The sequence below is a fragment of the Vombatus ursinus genome, unplaced genomic scaffold (assembly GCF_900497805.2).
Source record: "Vombatus ursinus unplaced genomic scaffold, bare-nosed wombat genome assembly UNPS02014807.1, whole genome shotgun sequence".
Classification (NCBI taxonomy): domain Eukaryota; kingdom Metazoa; phylum Chordata; class Mammalia; order Diprotodontia; family Vombatidae; genus Vombatus; species Vombatus ursinus.
Window position 1 is genome coordinate 18461786 of NW_020954585.1, and position 20928 is coordinate 18482713.

The window sequence follows — 20928 nt, forward strand, 5'->3', positions numbered from 1 at the left end:
CTCCTCCTATAAGGAGCAGGCTGCCAGAGTCATACTCACTCACCAGTCTTCTGTCCTCAACCGGATACACACACAGAGACGAGCCATCAGGAGGCTGCCAACACCCAAGCTTTATTCAGAGGCCATCACAGCAAGCCATCACAGCAAGGCCAAGCAGGAAGGCCAGAGCAACAGAGCAGGAACCGAGAGAGAGAGAGCGTGATCTGACCACGCTCGTTCCTTAGTACCTACTTAGCCCCTCCTCCCCAGCCCGCTTACTAGCCAGTGATTGTAGGGTCAGATACCAGAAGGGGCTGTCTGAGTTTAGCACACCAAGGGAGAGGGAGGAGGCTAGGACCAGATACAGGAAGGAGGCGTCTGGGATTAGTGAATAGACAGAGTACGTGACCTAGGAAGTCAGGAAGGACACAGGAAGGAGGCGTCTAGGGTTGACGTTGCATATGGGGAGGGGACTAAGTAAAGGGAACTCAGTCCTCTGCCGTCCCACTCCGACGTGGCACCGCCCCTTGCCTCAGGAGCAAAAGCTCTGGCTACTTCCTTGCACCCAGCTTATCTCACATAGCACTGCCCACTGCCTCAGGGCTTCTCCGTATCCAGCCCATCCCAGTCCACCACGACTCCACCTACCACAGCCCCTGCCTCGACTTCCAAAATACCCAGATCTTACCCTAATCTTGCCACAGCGCCCAACTGGCAACTGCCAACATCAGACAGTCCCTCACAAATAAAAATCAAGTGAGAAATGACTCTTATTTCTATAAATTTGACTCATTTTTCTACATATTTGAGAAAGAGGTCTTTATCAGGGGAACTTGCTGTAAAAAATTTTTCCACGATAACAATTACCAACCATGTATTCCTCCATCCTGTTTTCCCCGTTTATCCTACTATCTTCTCTCTCTTTTTATCCTCTCCATTTTCAAAAGTATTTTGCTTCTGACTTTTTCCTCCCCCAGTCTGCTTCTATCAGCTCTCCCCTCCCTCTCCCCCACTTCTCTTGTTCTCTTCCCCTCCTACTCTCATGTATAAGATATATTTCTACACCCAACCGAACGTGTATGTTATTCCCTCTTTGAGCCAGTTCCAATGAGAGCGAGGTTCACACGCTCTTCCTTTCCTCCCCACCATCTTATCTTCTACTGTTAAAACTCTTTCACACCTCTTTCGTGTCAGACATTTTACCTCATTCTACCTCTCCCTTTTCCCTTCTCCCAGTGCATTCTTCTTTCTTTTTTTTTAATTTTTTAAAAAAGATTTTATTTCCATGACTTTCTTCCTCCTTGAAAATTAACTTAAAAAATGGAAAACAAAAGAAAATAATGTTCTATAAATGAGAAATTTTCAGACTGTTTCTAAATGTAGCAAAAAGAAAAACAAAAACCCACACAAGTTTTTCACTTTTTATTGAGTAAAATGGCTGAAAAGAGTGACTAAGATTTTCTATAGAGGACAATTTTTAATTTAGTAGAAGTATTCTGATACGATTCTCATCGATCTTTAAGTCATAAATAAGAAAGTACTTTAAATGCTTTATATGGCCCTTCTCAGATTTGAGATTCATTATTTCATTGAACACAAAGTTACAGATCTAGACCAAAGAACTGGGCAACAAAGGTTGCAAACAGTGGAAGCCAATTAATGCCCAATGAATCCATTTATACATATGTTCATACCAATATTTGAGCAAGAATTTTATTAAGTTGACCTACAACCTACCAACACAAGGACCCCACTTAAAATAATTAAATGTTTCACAAGTTTTGAACTCTACTTTGAAAGTGACTGAATTTCAGTTGAAACAAAGAAATTTTAAGCATACTCAATCATGAAAATTTCCTTTTTTGCCTTCTCCTTGAAGACCCATAAAAATAACTACACTCTTGCAGAGTACATAAATTGCACTTTTATAATTTGTTGTTTTAAAAGTTACTAATGTTATTCTTTTGTTCAATCTGAAGGCGATTAGTACCAAATATGTTTAAGAATAGAGAATACTAAATTAGTGGAGTTGATACAGCTCCATACCTGCCTATACCAGTTATACATCTTGAGACATCTGAAAGACACCAGATCAAGTTGTCAAAAAAAAAAAACAAAACATTTGTTTGGATTGATTGATGTATTTTCAAGGTCTTTTTTTTTTTTAATACAGTTTGAATTTCTGGCAATGAAAATAACTGTTTCATTATTAAAGACTTGAGATCCAAATCAATTAAACATAGGAACCATCATTTCACAACTATTCTAATTAGTTTTTTTTTAACAGCAGGTATTTAGATAAAAGCTTAAGACACATGTAGATCCAGATTTCAAGGGGAAATACCCTAGTAAACTTTCCTTATAATTCTTTGCTTTAATTGAGAAAATCTATGAGAATTCATGTTTTTCATAATGGAATCTGAAAACAGTACTTTTCTTGTAACACTCTTACATACAATTTTAGCAATTTCTCTATGTGTACTGCATAGACTGACTTCATAAAGTTGGAAAACATAGTAAGCCACAGATAAAACTGAGTACAAATTGAATTGTCCAGGGAAAACGTGTTTAAAGTATTATTAGATACAAATGCAATTTTTATGAACCCTTGCATAATATCCAACCATTTTTTCAAAAAAATGTTCATTATAGAAATGTTCTCATATAAGGATACAATTTTCCCCCCGAATCACATAGACTGGAACTTGAGCAATCATTTACCAAGTTTGCTTTCTACTGTATGCAATAGAAATACCTCCTGTAGATCAACAGGTGACATAAGGGAATCACATTTACAGAATGCCATTACAGTGGCAGAACTGTAAATAAGGTGAATCATTATGCAGATATCAATCCATTCTGGTATTAACAGTTGCGTCTTAGTTATTTATAGAGAACAACCTTGGTCCATTAACACATAGAATTGAGAACAGCAACCAGGAGTCTTTCAGTCAAGGGACACAGCTGAAAGGGTCAATCACTCTTCCCATTGTTTTCTGTAGGCAAGTGCTTTATCTATAGAAATCTGACAGCAATTAAATTCTGGCATTTTCCTGCTACTGGATGAACAAGATGCTGAAAGCCATTACTATATAGCATACTGCTACATAGGGACTCTTTTGTTCACCAATTCTGGCACACTTCCAAAATATACCCAACAATCATAGTGAGACCTCCGCTACCCCCAGCCACATCACCCTTCCGGGGCAACAGGTGGAAGAGGCATTCTTCTTTCTTATCCCTTAATTTTATTTTTTTTAAATAATAATCATCCCATCATATTCAACTTACGCCTGTGCCCTCTGTCTATGTGTACTCCTTCTAATTGCCCTAATAATGAGAAGGTTTTTAGGAGCTACAAGTATCATTTTTCCCATGTAGGAATGTAAACAGTTTAACCTTATTGAATCCCTTATGATTTCTCTTTCCTGTTTACCTTTCTATGTTTCTTTTGAATCTTGTATTTGAAAGTCAAATTTTCTATTCAGCTCTAGTTTTTTCATCAGGAATGCTTGAAAGTCCTCTGTTTCATTGAATGTCCATTTTTTCCCTGAAGATTTTTGCACCACTTTGCTGAGTAGGTGATTCTTGATTGTAATCTTAGCTCTTTTGCACTCTGGAATATTGTATTCCAAGCCCTCTAGTTCTTTAATGTAGAAACTGCTGGATCTTGTGTTATCCTGATATTTGAGTTGTTTCTTTTTGGATCCTTGGAATATTTTCTCTTTGATCTGGGAGGTCTGGAATTTGGCTATAACATTGCTGGGAGTTTTCATTTTGGGATCCCCTTCAGGAGGTGATAAGTAGATTCTTTCCATTTCTGTTTTCCCCTCTGGTTCTCAAATATCAGGACAGTTGTTCTTGATATTTTCTTGAATGATGATATCTAGGCTCTTTTTTTGGTCATGGCTTTCAGGTAGTCCAATAATTCTTACATTCTCTCTCCTGGATCTCTTTTTAAGGTCAGTTGTTTTTCCAATGAGATATGAGACCAATGAGATTTTCTTCTATTTTTTTTTCATTCTTTTGATTTTGTTTTATTGTTTCTTGATGTCTCATGGAGTCATTAGCTTCCACTTGTTTGATTCTAATTTTAAAGGAATTATTTTCTTCATTGAGCTTTTGTACCTGTTTTTCTGTTTGGCCAATTCTGCTTTTTAAGGAGTTCTTTTCTTCGGTGTATTTTTATACCACTTTTCCCATTGGGTCAATTCTGCTTTTCAAGGCATTCTTCTCTTCATTGGATTTTTGTACCTCTTTTAACATTTGGCCCATTCCCTTTTTTTCAGGTGTTGTTTTCTTCAGTATTTTTTGTGCCTTCTTTACCAAGCTGTTGACTCTTTTTTCATGATTTTCATGCATCAGTCTCATTTTTCTTCCCATTTTTCCTCTACCTCTCTTACTTGACTTTTAAAATCCTGTGCCCTTTTTGCTGGCTCAGGGTTTTTCCTGGGTTTTTCTGGGCTTTCAGAGGTCAAGGAGTGTGAGAACAACTTCTTACTCTGCCATCATGGCTGCCAGAAGCAGAATCTCCAAGTTGTTTTAATGTACCTTTCTTTAATATATTAGTGATTTAGAGCATTTTTTCATATGACTATTAATAACTTTGATTTCTTCTGAAATCTGTCTGTTCATATCCTTTGACTATTTTATCAATTGGGAAATGGCTTTTAATTGGAGAATGAATGAACAAGTTGTGGTATATGAATGTTATGAATATAAGGGAATACTTTTGTGCTATAAGAAATGAGGAGCAGCTGGATTTCAGAAAAACTTGGACTTACATGTACTGATGCAAAGTGAAATGAGTAGGACCAGGAGAACATCAGACACAGTAATAGCAGCATTGTGTGATGGTCAACTATGAATTATTTAGTTCTTCTCAGCAATGCAATCCAAAAGACTCATACTGGAAAATGTATCCAAATCCAGAGAAAGAACTGATGGAGTCTGAATGTTGATCAAAGCATATTGGGGTTTTTTGGGCCCTCTTGGCTCAGAGTGAATGTAAATAGCAACTATTTCTGTTTTGGCCAACAACCCTGAGGGTCTTCCCCTCCCAGTTTGATTTTTTTTTTTTATTAAAGGGACCATCCCTTGACTCCCTTCTTAAAGAGGCCTATTCACTGAATGGGCATTGCCTCACTCAAAGTGAGAATTTGAAAAGACCTTAGCTTAAAAGGGCCAAGATCTCCCACTGCATCCTGGGCCATCTCCAGTTGTCCTGCTGAATATCTGGCCACTGGACCCAGATGACTCTGGAGGAAAAAATGAGGCTGGTGACTTTGCACAGCCCTCCCTCACTCAAATCAAAGTGAATTGCAAGTCAAGTCATCATCTCCCTGATGTTGTGGTCCTCTTCAAGAGCAAAGGACAAACTGCAACCACAACTGTTTTTCGCTTTGTTTATTTTTTTCATAGTTTTTTTCCTTTTGTTCTGATATTTCTTTCACAATATGACTAATATAGAAATATGTTTTACATGATTGCATGTATATAACCCGTATGAAATTACTTACCACCTTGGAGAAGAGGGAGGGAAGAAGAAAATTTGGAACTTAAAATTTTATTAAAAAAAGAATTTTAAAAATTGTCTTTACTGTGATTGAAAGAATAAAACACTATTTAGAAGAGGAAAAAAAACAAAAGAAATTATTTTAGGTTGTATTGTCATATTTATTTCATTCCCATGTTCCAAACATGAGCAGTAAATATTTCTCCATATATTTATCTTCCTTTACATTAAGGATTTTACTGGGGCAATGAGTGGAGACATAGAACAGGTGGTTGACATGTACTTTTTATAAATAATATTAGTATTGATTTGATTACAGTTCTGAGACTGTGAGGTGGAAAATGGGGGTAGGGAGGAATATATAAGCTAATGTCCAGGGTAAAAGATAATGATTTTTTCTGGGCCAGGTAGAGACAGTGAGACCTCACCAGTTAGGTCAGCCCAGCCCACAAGTGGAAGTACCAGAGCTCCTCGTGTGGTCCCTGAGGTGGGGGGTGGGGGTGGTATGGGAGTAGTGGTGATGTTTCCTTGTTTGTTGCTTTTTCTTATTCTTTTAATTTCTTTTTCTTGTCTTATTGCTATAGCTAGCACTTTTAGTACAGTATTGATAGTAGTGGTGATTATGGATGTCCTTGCTTCACCTCTAATTTTATTGGGAAGGCTTCTAGTTTATTCCCATTACAGGTAATGTTTGCTCTTGGTTTTAGGTAGATACTACTTATTATTTTAAGAAAAGTTCCTTGTTCTTTCATGTATTTTTAATAACAATGGTGTTGTATTTTGTCAAATGCTTTTTCAACATTTATTAATATAGTCATGTTTTTGTTTTTGTTATTGAAATGCTCAGTTATGTTTATAGGTTTCCTAATATGGAACCAACCCTGCCTTCCTGGTATAATAGTGTATGTTCTTTGGGATATATTGCTGTAGTCTTCTTGCTAGTATTTTGTTGAAAAATTTTGCATCATTAGGGAAATTGGTCTGTTGTTTTCTTTCTCCATTTTTGTTTTCCCTGTTTTAGTTATCCAAACCATATTTTTGTCATAGAAGGAATTTGGTAGAATGCCTTTGCCTATTTTTTAAATAGTTTACATAGCATTGGAATTAATTGTTCTTTAAATTTTTGGTATAATTCATTTGGAAATCCATGTGGTCCTGGGGATTTTTTGCTTAGGGAGCTGATTGATGGCTTGTTTAATTTTTTCTAACATATGGTTATTTAAGTATTCTGTTTCTTCTTTTGTTAATTTGAGCAATTGATATTTTTGTAAATATTCATCCAATACACTTAGATTGTCAGTTATATTATCATATAACTGGGCAAAATATCTCCTAACAATTGTTTTAATTTTATCTTCATTGGTAATACATTCATCCTTTTCATTTTTTATACTGGTAATTTGTTTTTCTTCTGTGTTTTAACCAAATTAACTAATAGTTTAACTTTTATTTAAATAAAAAACAGCTTCTAGTTTTATGTATTAGTTCAATTTTTTTTAACTTTCAATTTTATCAATCTCTCCTTTTATTTTCAGAATTTCTATTTTGATGTTTAATTTGGGATTTTTAATTTATTCTTTTTCTAGATTTGTTATTGTTGTTGAATGCTTACCTTATTGATCTGCTCTTTCCCTCTTTTATGATGAAGATATTACGAGATCAAACTTTTCCCCTAAGTTATGCTTTTGCTGCATCCCACAAATTTTGGTGTGTTGTCTCTAAGGTTATTATCTTTAAGTTACTGATTTCTTTCTATTGTTTGTTTTTTGACCCACACATTCATTAGGATTCAATTATTTAACGTCCAGGTAAATTTTAATCTATGCCTCAGAAGACTTTTATTGAATGTAATTTATTGAATTATGGTCCCCAAAGGGTACATTTAATATTTCTACTTTTTGGCATTTATTTGTGAAGTTTTTATGCTTTAAATACGTGGTCAGTTTTTGTGAAGATGCAGCGTACAGCTGAGAAAAAAGCTATATCCCTTTCTATTCTCGTTCAGAATTCTCTAGAGGCCTATCATATCTGACTTTACTAAAATTCTATTCATCTTCTGAAATTCTTTCTTATTTATTTATTTATTTTGGCAATTGGAGTCTTGCCTAGGGTCACACAGCTAGTAAGTGTCCAGTGTTTGGTCTGAGGCCGGATTTGAACTCTGGTCCTCCTGACTTCGGGTCTCTATCCTCTGCACTACCTAGCTGCCCCACTTACTTATTTTATGGTTAGATTTATCTAACTCTAAGAGGTCACAGTTGAGGTCCTACACTAATATAATTTTACTACTTCCTCTTATAATTCATTTAACATTTCCTTTAAAAATTTGGATACTCTGTTTTCTTTAAATGTTACAACTTTTTTCTTTTTATTGTCCTTCACTTCTATGCATTTGCATTCTTAATCAATGTCCCCTTTTTTGTTTTTGTTTTTGGTGAGATTTGCAATCATAGATTAATGTTTTTTTCTATTTTGCCCATTATTTTTGCTCTACAGAACATAAATTCTGCTCTCATAATTCTCATTTCTCATTTAAACCACTCAGGAACAGCAGGTTGTGTTCGTACTCTCCTCAAATTAAACAGGGTTTTTTGTTCTATTGTATAGAATTGTTCTCTTGTGTTTTACAATATCTGTTCATTGATGTGAGAACTCATTTACTAAATCTGCAGGTGGTATTTCTTCCTGCTGTTAATGTTTTCCTTGTTGATCTGTCTGCTTATGTTTAAGGTCTTTGGATTTACTTTCTTCTGAGATCATTGGTAACATGAATCTTTTTTCCCTGTATTTATTCCTGTTGCTCTGTTTCTGACTCCCTCTCCTGTGATTGTGGGGTTTCCCTGTGGCCTGAATTTGAAAGGTCTTTGCCTTCTCATGTTGGGCAATTCGAAGTTTTTTAGGTATTTGTCTCAAGTGACTTTTGAAGGGACAAAATTGGTTCTGCAGGACTCTGAGCTGTTTTACACAGGCTTATTGGAGTGCTGCATCACCCCAACCTCATGTGTTTTCTTGATGTCCTGTCCTACTCCCTCGGTTTGTCACTTCTCTGGCCCAGCACCAACAGTTTGGAGAGCTGCCATGCAGGTATCATAGTGTTGATTTCTTTAGTTTTGGTTCTGAAACTCTTGGAGAAGGGACATGGGATTGAGCTCTGTTTCAAGCACAGATGTGTCTCCCGCCCCTCTGTTCCTTCCTTATCCTGCAGAGATCCTTTGCAGTAGAGAATGCTGCCACTGGGGCACTGTCTTTCTTAGCCCGGTTAATCATAAACATTTAAGTGCTTACTATATGCCAGCTGCTGTTCTAAGCATTAGATCAAGCTCTATAGCCTGGAACCCATGTCTCCGCAGCACTAGAATGAGGAAAGAGAGACTGGGGTGAGGGGTTGGGCTTTGTTACAAGCCTGTGTATTATTGGGTCCTTGGGTCTTATGGTCTAGCCTTGCTGCCTCTAGTGTGATAGGAGGTAAGGGTGCTGAGTGAGCTTAGCATAGATCCTAACAGGAGGCCTAATCCAGTGTGATGTCTTAGAGCTTTTCTCCTTGTCTGATTTTGCAAGTTCCTGACCTCGATTTGAGTTTGAGTAATATGATTTTTAGGCTTGCTTGCAGCTCCAATAAACTGCTACCAGAATCAGCCACTTGTCAGCCAGCTGGAAAGCTCTGTTAGGCTTTTTTCTGGGTTTCCTGATCTGATTATTCTACTGCAGGCCTCAGATTGATTGGGTGCTGGATCTGAGACCCTCCTTCTCTCCAAAGGGCTCGAGCCATATTGTGTTTTGTTTGTTTGTTTTTTTAATATTAATTTATTTTTAGTTTTCGATATTCACTTCCATAAGCTTTTGAGTTTTAAATTTTCTCTTCCTCCCTTTCTGCCTCCCTCCTCAAGACAGCGTGCAATCTGATATAGGCTCTACATATACATTCCTATTAAACACATTTTCACCTTAGTCATGTTGTAAAGAAGAATTAGAACCAATAGGAGGAACCATAAGAAAGAAGAAACAAAACAAAACAGAAGGAAAAAAAAGAGTAAATAGTATGCTTTGATCTGCATTCAAACTCCATAGTTCTTTTTCTGGATGTGGATAGCATTTTCCATCATGAGACTTTTAGAGTTGTCTTAGATCCTTGCATTGCTGAGGAAGAGCTAAGTATATCAAAGTTAGCCATTGCACAACATGGCTATTGCTGTGTACAATGTTTTCCTGATTCTGCTTATTTTACTCAGCATCAGTCCATACAAGTCTTTCCAGGTTTTTCTGAAGTCGGCCTGCTCATCATTTTTCTTTTTTTTTTTAAATTAATAAATTTATTTATTTTTAGTTTTCAACATTTACATCCACAAGATTTTGAGTTCCAAATTTTCACCCCATCTCGCCCCTCCCCTCACCCCAAGATGGCATGCATTCTGAATACTCCTTCCCCTTAGTCTGCCTTCCCTTCTGTCTCTCCCCCCCTTCTTATCCCCTTCCCCTTCTATTTTCCTGTAGGGCAGGATAGATTTCTGTGCCCCATTTCTTGTATTTCTTATTTCCCAGTTGCATGTGAAAACATTTTTTTCCAAACATGTGTTTTTAAAACTTTGAGTTCCAAATTTTCTTCCTTCCTCCCTCCCCACCCACCCTCATTGAAAAGGCAAGCAACTCAATATAGGCTGTACAAGTACAGTTATGCAAAACACTTCCATAGTAGACATGCTGTGAAAAACTAACTCTATTTCCCTTAATCCTATCCTGCCCCCCTATTTATTCTATTCTTTCTTTTAACCCTGTGCCTCCTCAGAAGTATTTGCTTCTGATTACCCCCTTTCCCAACCTGCCCTCCTCTCTATCATCCCCCTATTCTCTTGTCCCCTTCCCTCCCATTTTCCTGTAGGGTAAGACAGATTTCCATACCCAATTGAGTGTGTATGTTATTCCCTCCTTAAGTCAAATCCTATGAGAATAAGATTCACTCATTCCCTCTCACCTTCCCCATTTCCCCTCCACTGTAAGAACCTTTTCTTTTCTGTTTTTTTTTGTGAGATAATTTACCCCATTCTACCTCTCCCTTTCTCCTTCTCCTAGTATAATCCTCTCTCACCCCTTAATTTTATTCTCCAGATATGACTCCTTCATCTTCAACTCACCCTGTGCCCTCTATCTTTCTATCTATCTATCTATCTGTCTGTCTGTCTATATATACATACATATAATTTTTTCCCTCCAACTGACAAAGGTCTCATGAGTTACAAATATCATCTTTCCATGCAGGAATGTAAACAGTTCAACGTTAATAAGTCTCTTATGATTTCTTGCTCATCATTTCTTATAGCACAATAGAGAGCCACATTGTTGTTTCCCCACTTCTGTATTTGCTCCTTGCTTAGTACCCAGCAGAGAGCCCATGATGACTCCTTGACCTAGGCACAAGTCCTTGTGACTGTTCCATGCTCTGATTTTCCCCGGACATAGTTCTCTTTTGTAGTCTACTACAGAGCTGGGATCTAATTCTGGCATGTGAGCAACAATTGGGACCTATTCTTGTCCTGGTGCACAGGATAATTTCAGGTCCTGTGTTGGAATGCCTACTATACTTACTACCTCATCCTCAGTGTCTAGGGACCTTTTTCTTTCTCTGTACTCTCTTGGCCTGGGAAAATGATTCATTGTGATTTTTTTCTTATATTTTCCCATCAGGACACAGTCTAGTGCATTTTCAGGATTTTTGTGTAGTAGTTTTGAGAGGGAGGTGGGCTGTACTATTCCCCCTACTCCAACGTATTGATTGGCTGCTATTAACAATGTGTTTTTTCATGGGTTTTTTTTTGTAAATTTTAAAATTTATTTAAACTTAAATACAAAATGAGAAAAGAAAAAAAAACATTGCTAAGTACACAGCAGAATATGAGAAGATTCAGTATTAAATGATAAATTTTCATTTTAAGAAAACCTATATAATAAATACTCTACATTGTTCTCAAAGCTGCTCAGTTTTTCTTTGCTTCCTTCTAGGTTTTTTTTTCTCTCTGCTGTGCACTTTTTACTTTATTTTCCCCTCTCTCCCATCTCTAAAGAAGGCAACAATGGATGTTATATGTCAAAATTTCCCTTAAGTTCTGCTGTTTTTGTCACAAATACCTGAAAGTCTTTCAAGTTCATTAAATGCTCTTTTTTTTTTTCCATTCAGGATTATACTTAACTTTGATGGGTTGTAACCCCATTTCTTTTGCTCTACAAAATATAGTATTCCAAAACCTATGGTCCTTCAACCTAGTAGCTGCTAGGTCTTGTGTAATCCTTATTGTAGTTCCATAATATGTAAATTGTTATTTTCTTGCTGCTTCCAATATTTTCTCCTTAACCTGAGAGCTTTGAAACTTGGCTATGATGTTCCTGTAAGTTTTCCTCCAGGGATCTCTTTCAGGTCTTGATTGGTAAATTTGTTTTCTGCTTTGTATTCTTATTCTAGAATTTCAGGACAATTTTCTTTTTTTTTGTTTGTTTGTTTGTTTGTTTGTTTGTTTGTTTGTTTTTAGGCAATTGAGGTTAAGTGACTTGCCCAGGGTCACACAGCTAGTAAGTGTCAAGTGTATGGTCTGAAGCTGGATTGTTGAACTCAGGTCCTCCTGACTCCAGGGCCAATGCTCTATCCACTGCGCCACCTAGCTGTCAGGGCAATTTTCCATGATAATTTCTTTTAATATTGTATCGAGATATTTTGATCATAATTTTCAAGTAGTCTGACTATTCTTATATTATTTCGCCTCAATCTGTTCTCTAGATCAGTTTTTCTGATGAGATGTTTCACTTTCTTCTGTTTTCTCATTCTTTTGCTTTTGTTTTATTTATTGGTGTCTTAGAATATCATTAGCTTCCCCTTGCCTAATTCTAGTTTTCAAGCAATTATTTTCTTCCTTAAGTTTTTGATTCTCTATTTCTACTTGGTTGACTTTCTTTTCATAATTTTCTTGATTGTCCTGAATTGCCCTTTTTTTTCCTTCTAATTTTTCCTCTATCTCTATTATTTTCTTTTTAAAAGGGTAGTTTTTCCAAGAACTCTTTTTGTGCTTGGGACCATTTGATGTTTCTCATTGAAAAAGGAACAACTTTTTTAGCTCCATTATCTTCTTCTGAAGGCTCTTCTGTGTTCTCATAGTAGTATTGATGATTAGGTTCTTTCTTCTTTGCTTGCTCATTTTTATTTATTTATTTTGTTGTGTTTTTAGCAGTGTAATCAAGTTCTAGCTCTGAAGTATGAGGAAGGATGCTCCATGCCTCAGGTCCTTCTTACTGTTATTTTCTCAGGTCTCTCCCTGGGCCCAACCCTGGGTTCTCCCCTCCAATCTTTAGCCACAGCTAGGGCCCCCAACCCCACTGTCCTGCAAAAATGATCTTGCTCCCTGTATTCCCTCTAGTGGCAGCAAGCTACAGCTATCCTCTCTGCCCTGGAACTAAAACCAGGGACTGTGCTCTCCTGCAAGTGCCTGCAGCCAGCGGGGTCCCCAGCCCTCTGCTACTGCGCTCACTAGGAGTGTGCTAGCTCCTTCCCACAGCCACAGCCCAGATGAGTCTGGTCAGCACAGCTGTGCTTGATGTCCCTTGACTGTGGAAGTATGTGTGTTATTCCCTCTTTGAGTTCAGTTCTGATGAGAGTAAGGTTCACTTTCACCTCCCCCCTCTTTCCCTCCACCGTAAAAGCTTTTTCATGCCTCTTTTATGTGAGATAATTTACCCCATTCTACCTCTCTCTTTCTCTTTCTCTCAGTGCATTCCTCTCTTACTCTTAATTTTATTTTTTAGATATTATCCTTTTATATTGAAGTCACACGTGTGCCCTCTGTCTATGTATACTCCTTCTAACTGCCCTAATAATGAGAAAGGTTTTGAGTTACAAACATCACCTTCCCATGTAGGAATGTAAACAGTTTAACCTTAAGTCCCTTATGATCTCCCTTTCCTGTTCACCCCTTTATGCTTCTCTTGAGTCTTATATTTGAAAGTCAAATTTTCTGTTCAGTTCTTGACTCTTGTATTTGAAAGTCAAATTTTCTGTTCTGCTCTGATCTTTTCATTAAGAATGCTTGAAAGTCCTTTATCTCATGGAATGTCTATTTTTTTTCTCTTGAAGGATTACACTCAATTTTGTTGGGTAGGTGATTCTTGGTTGTAATCTAGCTCCTTTGCCCTTCAGAATATCAAATTCCAAGCCCTCTGATCCTTTAATGTAAAAGTGCTAAATCTTGTGTTATCCTGACTGTGGCTCCACCATGCTTGAATTGTTTCTTTCTGGCTGCTTGCATTATTTTCTCCTTGACTGGGGAACTCTAGAATTTGGCTATAATATTCCTAAGAGTTTTCATTTTGGGATCTCTTTCAGGAGATAATCAGTGAATTCTTTCAATTTCTGTTTTACCATCTGGTTCTAGAATATTGGAGCAGTTTTCCTTGATAATTTCTTGAAAGATGATATCTAGGCTCTTTTTTTTTTTTTTTATCATGGCTTTCCCATAGTCAGATACTTTTTAAATTATCTCTCCTGGGTCTATTTTCCAGGTCAGCTGTTTTTCCAATGAGATATTTCACATTGTCTTCTATTTTTTTTCATTCTTTTGGTTTTGTTTTATTGTTTCTTGATTTCTCATAAAGTTATTAGCTTCCATATGCTCCATTCTAATTTTTAAGAAATTATTTTCTTCAGTGAGCATTTGGACCTCCTTTTCCATTTAGCCAGTTCTGCTTTTTAAGGCATTCTTCTCCTCATTATCTTTTTGTATCTTTTTTACCATTTGGCCTACTCTGTTTTTTAAGGTGTTATTTTCTTCATTATTTTTTGTGTCTCCTTTACCAAGCTATTGACTTGTTTTTCATTATTTTCTTGCATTACTCTCATTTTTCTTCCCAATTTTTCTTCTACCTCTCTTATTTGATTTTCAAAATCTTTTTTGAGCTCTTTGGTGGCCTGATACCAAATCATATTTTCCTGGAGAGTTTAGATTTAGGAGATTTGACTTTGTTGTCTTCTTCTGAGTTTGTGTTTTGATCTTCATTGTCATCATAATAACTTTCTATAGGCAGAAGTTTTTTCCTGTTGCTCACTCATTTCCCTAGCCTATTACTTGATTTTTAACTCTTTGTTAAAGTAGGGCTCTGCTTCCAGGGTAGAGGGAGCACTGTTCCAAGCTTCAGGGGTTTTGTGCAGCTGCCTTCAGAGATGCTTGTAGGGTTCTATAATTTTCACTTCTTCCAAGGAGTTACGATCTAAGGAGAGGTGTTTACTCCATTCCTGACCTGTGCTCTGGTCTGTGAGCCACTACAAGCACTCTTTTCTGCCCTGGAACTGTGAGGAGAGCCCCCTCCACCTCCACTGTGGCCGCAAGCTCTGCTATGCTCATGCTCCTCACCCTAGGACTGTGACCCAGATCCAAGAATGGGCAAAGCAACAGAGTCCTGCCTCAGTGCTAGCTAAAAGACCCCCGTAATCTCCTGACCAGTTAGTTGTTCAATCCCTTTACGGCCTGTGGGCTGAGAGCTCTGGAAGCAGCTGCTGTTTCAGTCACTCCCGCTTGTTGTTTGCTGTGGCCAAGGCTGTGCCGGCACAGCTTGCACTGTATTGTGCTCCACTCTCACCCTGGTGCAACAGCCCTTTCCTTCTGAACTTCCAAGTTGTCTTTGGCATCTGTGGGCTGAGAGGTCTGGAAACTGCTACTGCTGCCAGTGATTCAGTCTCCCGGAGGCCTGCTCTGGGTTGGCCGGGGCCCTGTCTACACTGGCGTAGCCTGTCTGCATTGGACTAAGCTTCTCTCTCTCTGTGGTGCAACAGAGCTTTCCTGCCAACCTTCCAAATTGTCTTGGGCTAGAGATTTGTTTCATTATGTCCTTCTGAGAGTTCTGCAGCCCTAGAATTTGTTTAGAGTCATTTTTTTAAAGGTATTTGGAGGGCTCAGTTGAATCCCTGCCTTTATTCTTCCATCTTGGCTCCATCTCTCAACAGCACTTTTTCTCATAGCAAACGTGTGTGTTCATCAGTTGGGGAATGGTTAATCAAATTAGGGTATATTATTGTAATGGAATACTGTTGTTCTATAAAAAATGACAAAAAAGATCTAGAGAAACCTGTGAAGACTTAGATGATTAATGCAGAGTGAAATGGGTAGGACTAGGAGGATTATTTGTATGGTGACTGCAGCATCAATCATAATGTAAAACAATTTTGAAAGACTTAAGAACTTTGATCAGTACAGTGGCCCATCATAAGTTCAAAGAACTGAAGAGGAAGCATGCCTGCCACAGGGTGATGGACTCAGTGCAGAATGAGAGACATTTTCAGATACTGTTAATAATTTTCTTGGCTAGCCTTATTTATTACAAAGAAGGACTTTTTATTTGGGAGTGAGGAGAGTTATGGGGAAGAATCTGGGGATGTCCTAGTGTTGGAAAAAAAAAACAAAACGAACAAACAAATTACATTTAAAATATATACCGAAGATAAGAGAAGGAAATTTAGAAGAGGAGAAAGACAATAGTTCAATGTTGGTAATTGCATTTTAAATTTAAAATATTTTTTATAAAAAATATAAAAAAACAGTTTAATAGGTTCATAGTTTCATATGCAATTATTGTTCTCACCTTTGTATATAGAAATGTTAGTTTGTTGACAGTTTTCTATTTTATAGTTTAAAAAATTTTAAAAGAAAAAAAATAAATCACTTACCTTCTTTGAGTCTCAAGTTTCTTCATGTGTAAATCTGGGTTTAGAACGAGACCTGTAATTTCATTACCATGGGGAACTCATAGGTGAAATAACTCCCTTTTTCAGTGATGACCAACACTTTTCTCTGCAATTTATGGTCTTAAGAGAGTTGCCTAGAGCACTGAGAGGGTGACTTGCCTGTGGTCACAGAGCCAGGACTTGAACCTAGATTTTCCTAGTTTTGAGGCCACTGTACCATACTGACGAATATATCTGTAAAATGTGCATATTAATATCTCCAGTACTGTCCTTATAGGATTTTATAGGAATGCATTTTGTGTACCTCAGAGCATTTGAATTATTGGTAGTCACATGTATTCTGCACGGAAAGGGATAAAAGTCCACTGCCTTAAGTGACTTAAAATTTTTGTACATAGCTTTCAATGTTGATTTCTATTCCCACCCCCATATTCATAGTTTCTTTAAATTTTAGGAGCAAAGAATCATGAGTTTTAAAGAAACTTATATGCAGTCTAACTTTTTGTACCTGGAAAGATCATATTTTTTTAAAGTGTGCATATATTTATTACAGTTTTAGCATTCAGTTTTTAATAACAGTGTATTTCATTCAAAAGTGCCATGGTGCACAAGCTAAAATATTTCATTTGCAGAAAAAAGGTAATTCAGTGGCCACATGTAGTCATGGTCTCTTATAGAATTTTATGTCATAATCTGAAAAATTGATCTATTAATATGACTTTATCCTCTTAAAAGAAGATTATTATTTTTCTGATAAATGAATCACTACCATAACCTAGAAAGTTTGTGAAGTGATCTATCTGTAATCACTGGTCCTACAACTTGGCTGTAAATTTGGAAAAGATACCACTTTTTTCAACTGCCAGAAGCACCATCTTAGGCAAAGGCTCACCATGTCTCATCTCATACTTCTCTAAAGCTTTCAATAACCTTTAAGCCCTTTTGCCCATAGGGAATGTTCAAATTCTATAGGGTGGCATTTAAGGCCCTCTACAGTCTTACTCCAATATACCTTTCCAGCTTTATTTCTTATTACTCCCATTAATCTCCTGTAAAATCTCAGCCAAGCCAGACTTCTCTTTGTTTCCAGAACACTTAGGATCATAGTATCATATGTGTATAGCTAGAAGAGTTTTTACAGGTCATCTAATTTAACTCCCTCAATTTATAAATGAAGAAACTGAGTTCTGAAGGTCAAATGACTTGCCCAGTGTCATACAGGTATTAAATGGCAGAGCCCACATTCAGATTCAAGTATGATGAGAAATTCAAGTTCATAGCTCTTTCCAAGACATGTGCTTGTCCTATGGCTTTGCAAAAGCTGTTCTTCATTCCTGGATCTCACTCTATTCTTATTTCTTACTCTTAAAATCCTTATCTTCCTCAGCTTAAGTGCCACTTATTCCATTAAGCCATTCCTGACTTCTGAATTGTTAGTGTTTCTCCTCCCTCAAATTACCTTGAGTTTTAAAAAAAATTACGAACCAGAAAGTCATTAATAAATATGAACATTCCTAAACAAAAAAGATCAGAAAATAGGCATTGTACATGAAAAGTTTACTACATATAAAAGTATTTACGAATACTATTAAATTTAACATGTTACTTTTAACATTACCCTGCTTATCATTGTTCCGTCTAAACTCCATCTATGCTCACTTCTTATACATTTTTGAACTGAATGGAGCAACTTACTTCTCTGTGGCTGTTTTCAGATATTTACTGTGTAACGTGTAGAAGTAGGCTTTTCTGACACGTTTCGATTTGCCGTCTTAAGTCAGAATAGTGGTTTTCAAAATCATCGTCTATATTTGGCATCTTAAAATATCGAAATTGGAAATAGTGGCTGTGATTTCCTTTAGAATATCAATTATGATTGAAAGGAAAGTGACTGCCTAAAAACTGCACTTAAAACATATATAGCATAGGAAAGAAAAAATTGAAAGTCAAATGTCTCATGTGATCTTGAGTCTTCTGTAAATTTAGAATAGTTGATTTTTCTTCAGGTAATTTAAAAAATTTGGCTCTACATACTGTGAGTGTGTGTGTGTGATAAAACCTACCTTTCTTTGTTTTCCTTTCTGCAGATGAAAACCAGAAAATTCTAATGTGGTGCTTATGTTGTCTCTACTGCAGCGAACCACAGAACCCTGTAGAGTTGGAAGCCAACATTTGGATAAGGGTGAGAGAATGAATCTTTTTCTGAACCACTTTGAATTAAATTGGTCATTTAAAGATTCTTGATTATTTCATTTCAGAAACTACTTTAGAGTAGTTATGTTTAGACATAATTTATGCTAATACATTTGTAGTAGCTTTAGCCTACTGCAATATTAGCCGCAGTGTCAACTTTAAAAAATTAACTTCAGTTTTTGCTTAATATAGTGTTAAATGTTTCTGTGATACTTACAATCTGAAGTTCAATTGCTTATAGAAACTTTAATTACATGATAATGAATTTCTCCTTTATTCTTGGTAGGAAACAGACCATCCCTCTTTTTTTCTTTCAGAGTGGGTGATGGTTTCTCCCCTGTCATAAATACTTCAGTATTAAAAACAAAAATTTTAATACTGCACAGAGATAACCTCTATTTTATGAGTTAAAGTTGTTGTCCATTCCAACAACTTTACAGGCTAGCACCTGACTACTGTTTGGCAACTATTATCCACACGTTTGAGAGGCAATTCTTCTTTCCTGAATTTTATGTCAGTATCATAGATTTCTAACACACTGATGTGTTTGGATTCCTGTAGCTCTTCAACATCTTCCTTTGATCAGCAGTAACACATTTAGAAGGGTACTTAAGGCCGAGCTGAGGTTTCCACTATCGTAGCAAGTTGGCTGTCTTTTCTCTCTGTTTGAAGTCATCTAGGTGGCACTGGGCCTGGAGTCAGGAAGACCTCAGTTCAAATCTGGCCTCAGACACTTACTAGCTGTGTAATCTTACACAGGTCATTTAACCTCTGTCTACTTCAGTTTCCTCTTTTGCCAAACAGTGATGATAATAATGGCACTTACCTCCCAGGATTGTTGGGATCAAATGAGTTATTTGTAATGTGCTTAGCACAGTGCCTGGCACATAGTAGATAATAAATACTAGCTATTATTACTATTACTATGAAATGATGACAATGATGATGACTTCTAGTACTACTACTACTACTATTACTACTACTACTACTGCTACTACCACCACTACCACCACTAAAACTAATCCATATAATGGTCTTGTGTCTATCATGTCTCTGTCAGGAGATGGATAACATGCTTCCTTTTAGTCTGGAGACGTGTTTGGTCATTGTATTAATCAGAATTCTTAAGTCTTCCAAAGATGTTTTTCTTTTCATTGTTACTGTTCAATGAATTGTTCTTCTGGTTCTGTTGATTTCACCCTGGATCAGTTCATATTATTAAGGATTTTCTGAAATCTCTTTTACTGTTTGTTACTGTGTAATAATATTCTTTTACATTGATATGCCACAATTTGTGTAGTCATTCCCCAATTTTCTAAGATGCAATCTAAGGCCCACCTTTAGATTCTAGTTATTTTCTCCTGGTGCTTTTATTCCCATCTTCATCATCATGTGTTTGTTTTGCTTGAGACTTCTCTTCCTCATATTATCTGCTTTCTTACTCCATTCCTCTCTTAGTCTTTTTCCCTTGTTGAACTTGATGTATTTCTGTTCTAAACTCTTTATGTGTATGTGTGTTTAACCTCCTTTCTCCATTTCAGAAGAATCAGGTTCATCCAATGTCCATTTCCCCCCACTCCTTCTTCCATGTTTCTCCCCTTTCCTCTCATCAAAACCTCAGAACAGAACCAATCTTCCCCCAAGTTCTCTGTTTTTCTTGTTTAACACTCTCAATATTCTTTGAAGATGTAAAAGTTCCGAAGAGACACTTATTTCTTCTTCTTTTAGAATGTTAGCACTGCATCATTATACAGCTCCTTCCAGTTGCTCAAATATCTTGTATTTGTATTTCAAAGTTCCTATTCATCTCTGATCTTTTTACCAGAAATGTTTGAAAGTCCCTTCTTCCATTCAAGGTTCATTTTTTTCACCTGTAGAATTATACTTGGTTTTGAAGGGTAAATTATTCTTGATTATCAGCCTAGATCTTTTGTCTTTTGGAACATTACATTCCCAAGATCTCCTCATGTTTGTAGTAGAAGCTGGTAGGGCTCCTGGGATCCTGACTGAGATCTGACTGAGAACTGCTTCTTTCTTTATATATGTGATATTTTTTTTCTTTTATATGGAAACTCTGGATTTTTTACTATGACATTTGAAAGAAATTAATCTCCCTGTAGATCCCCTGGGTATTGATCTCTGCCTCTAGGAGTTAGTCTTATCCTGGATCTTTGACATCCAGAGTGCTAATATTCACTGTACTCTTTGATTTCTTAGGATAATGTGCCCAAGGCTTTTAAGGCCCTGGGGTGGGGTCCATCTTTTATCATATCCCTTAATGGGATTACCTCACTCTCCACTTGTTTGCAGAGGTGGGTGGGTCTTGTTGTATTTAATAATGCATCTGTTTCAGGTTTTTTAGTATATTGATCATTTTCACTTAATTTTTCTTTTTCCTTTTTTTTTTTTTTTTTTTGCTGTATGAATTTGGAAAGGTAATAGGACATAAAAACCACAGAAGATATCAGTAAAACTTTATTTTTTAAAAGAAATACAATTAGAAAATACACTGACTTTTTTGAGCCCCAAA

General features: G+C 36.7%; 1 protein-coding gene across 1 annotated transcript in view; it reads left to right on the top strand.

Moving 5' to 3' along the window:
• The window catches only part of FANCC (FA complementation group C), a 207460-nt gene that overhangs the window by 59833 nt on the left and 126699 nt on the right, over nt 1-20928 (top strand). Inside the window, exon 4 of the mRNA XM_027875129.1 lies at nt 18293-18387. Within this exon, the coding sequence (XP_027730930.1) occupies nt 18293-18387 (95 nt within the window). The remainder of the gene's footprint in view (nt 1-18292; nt 18388-20928) is intronic.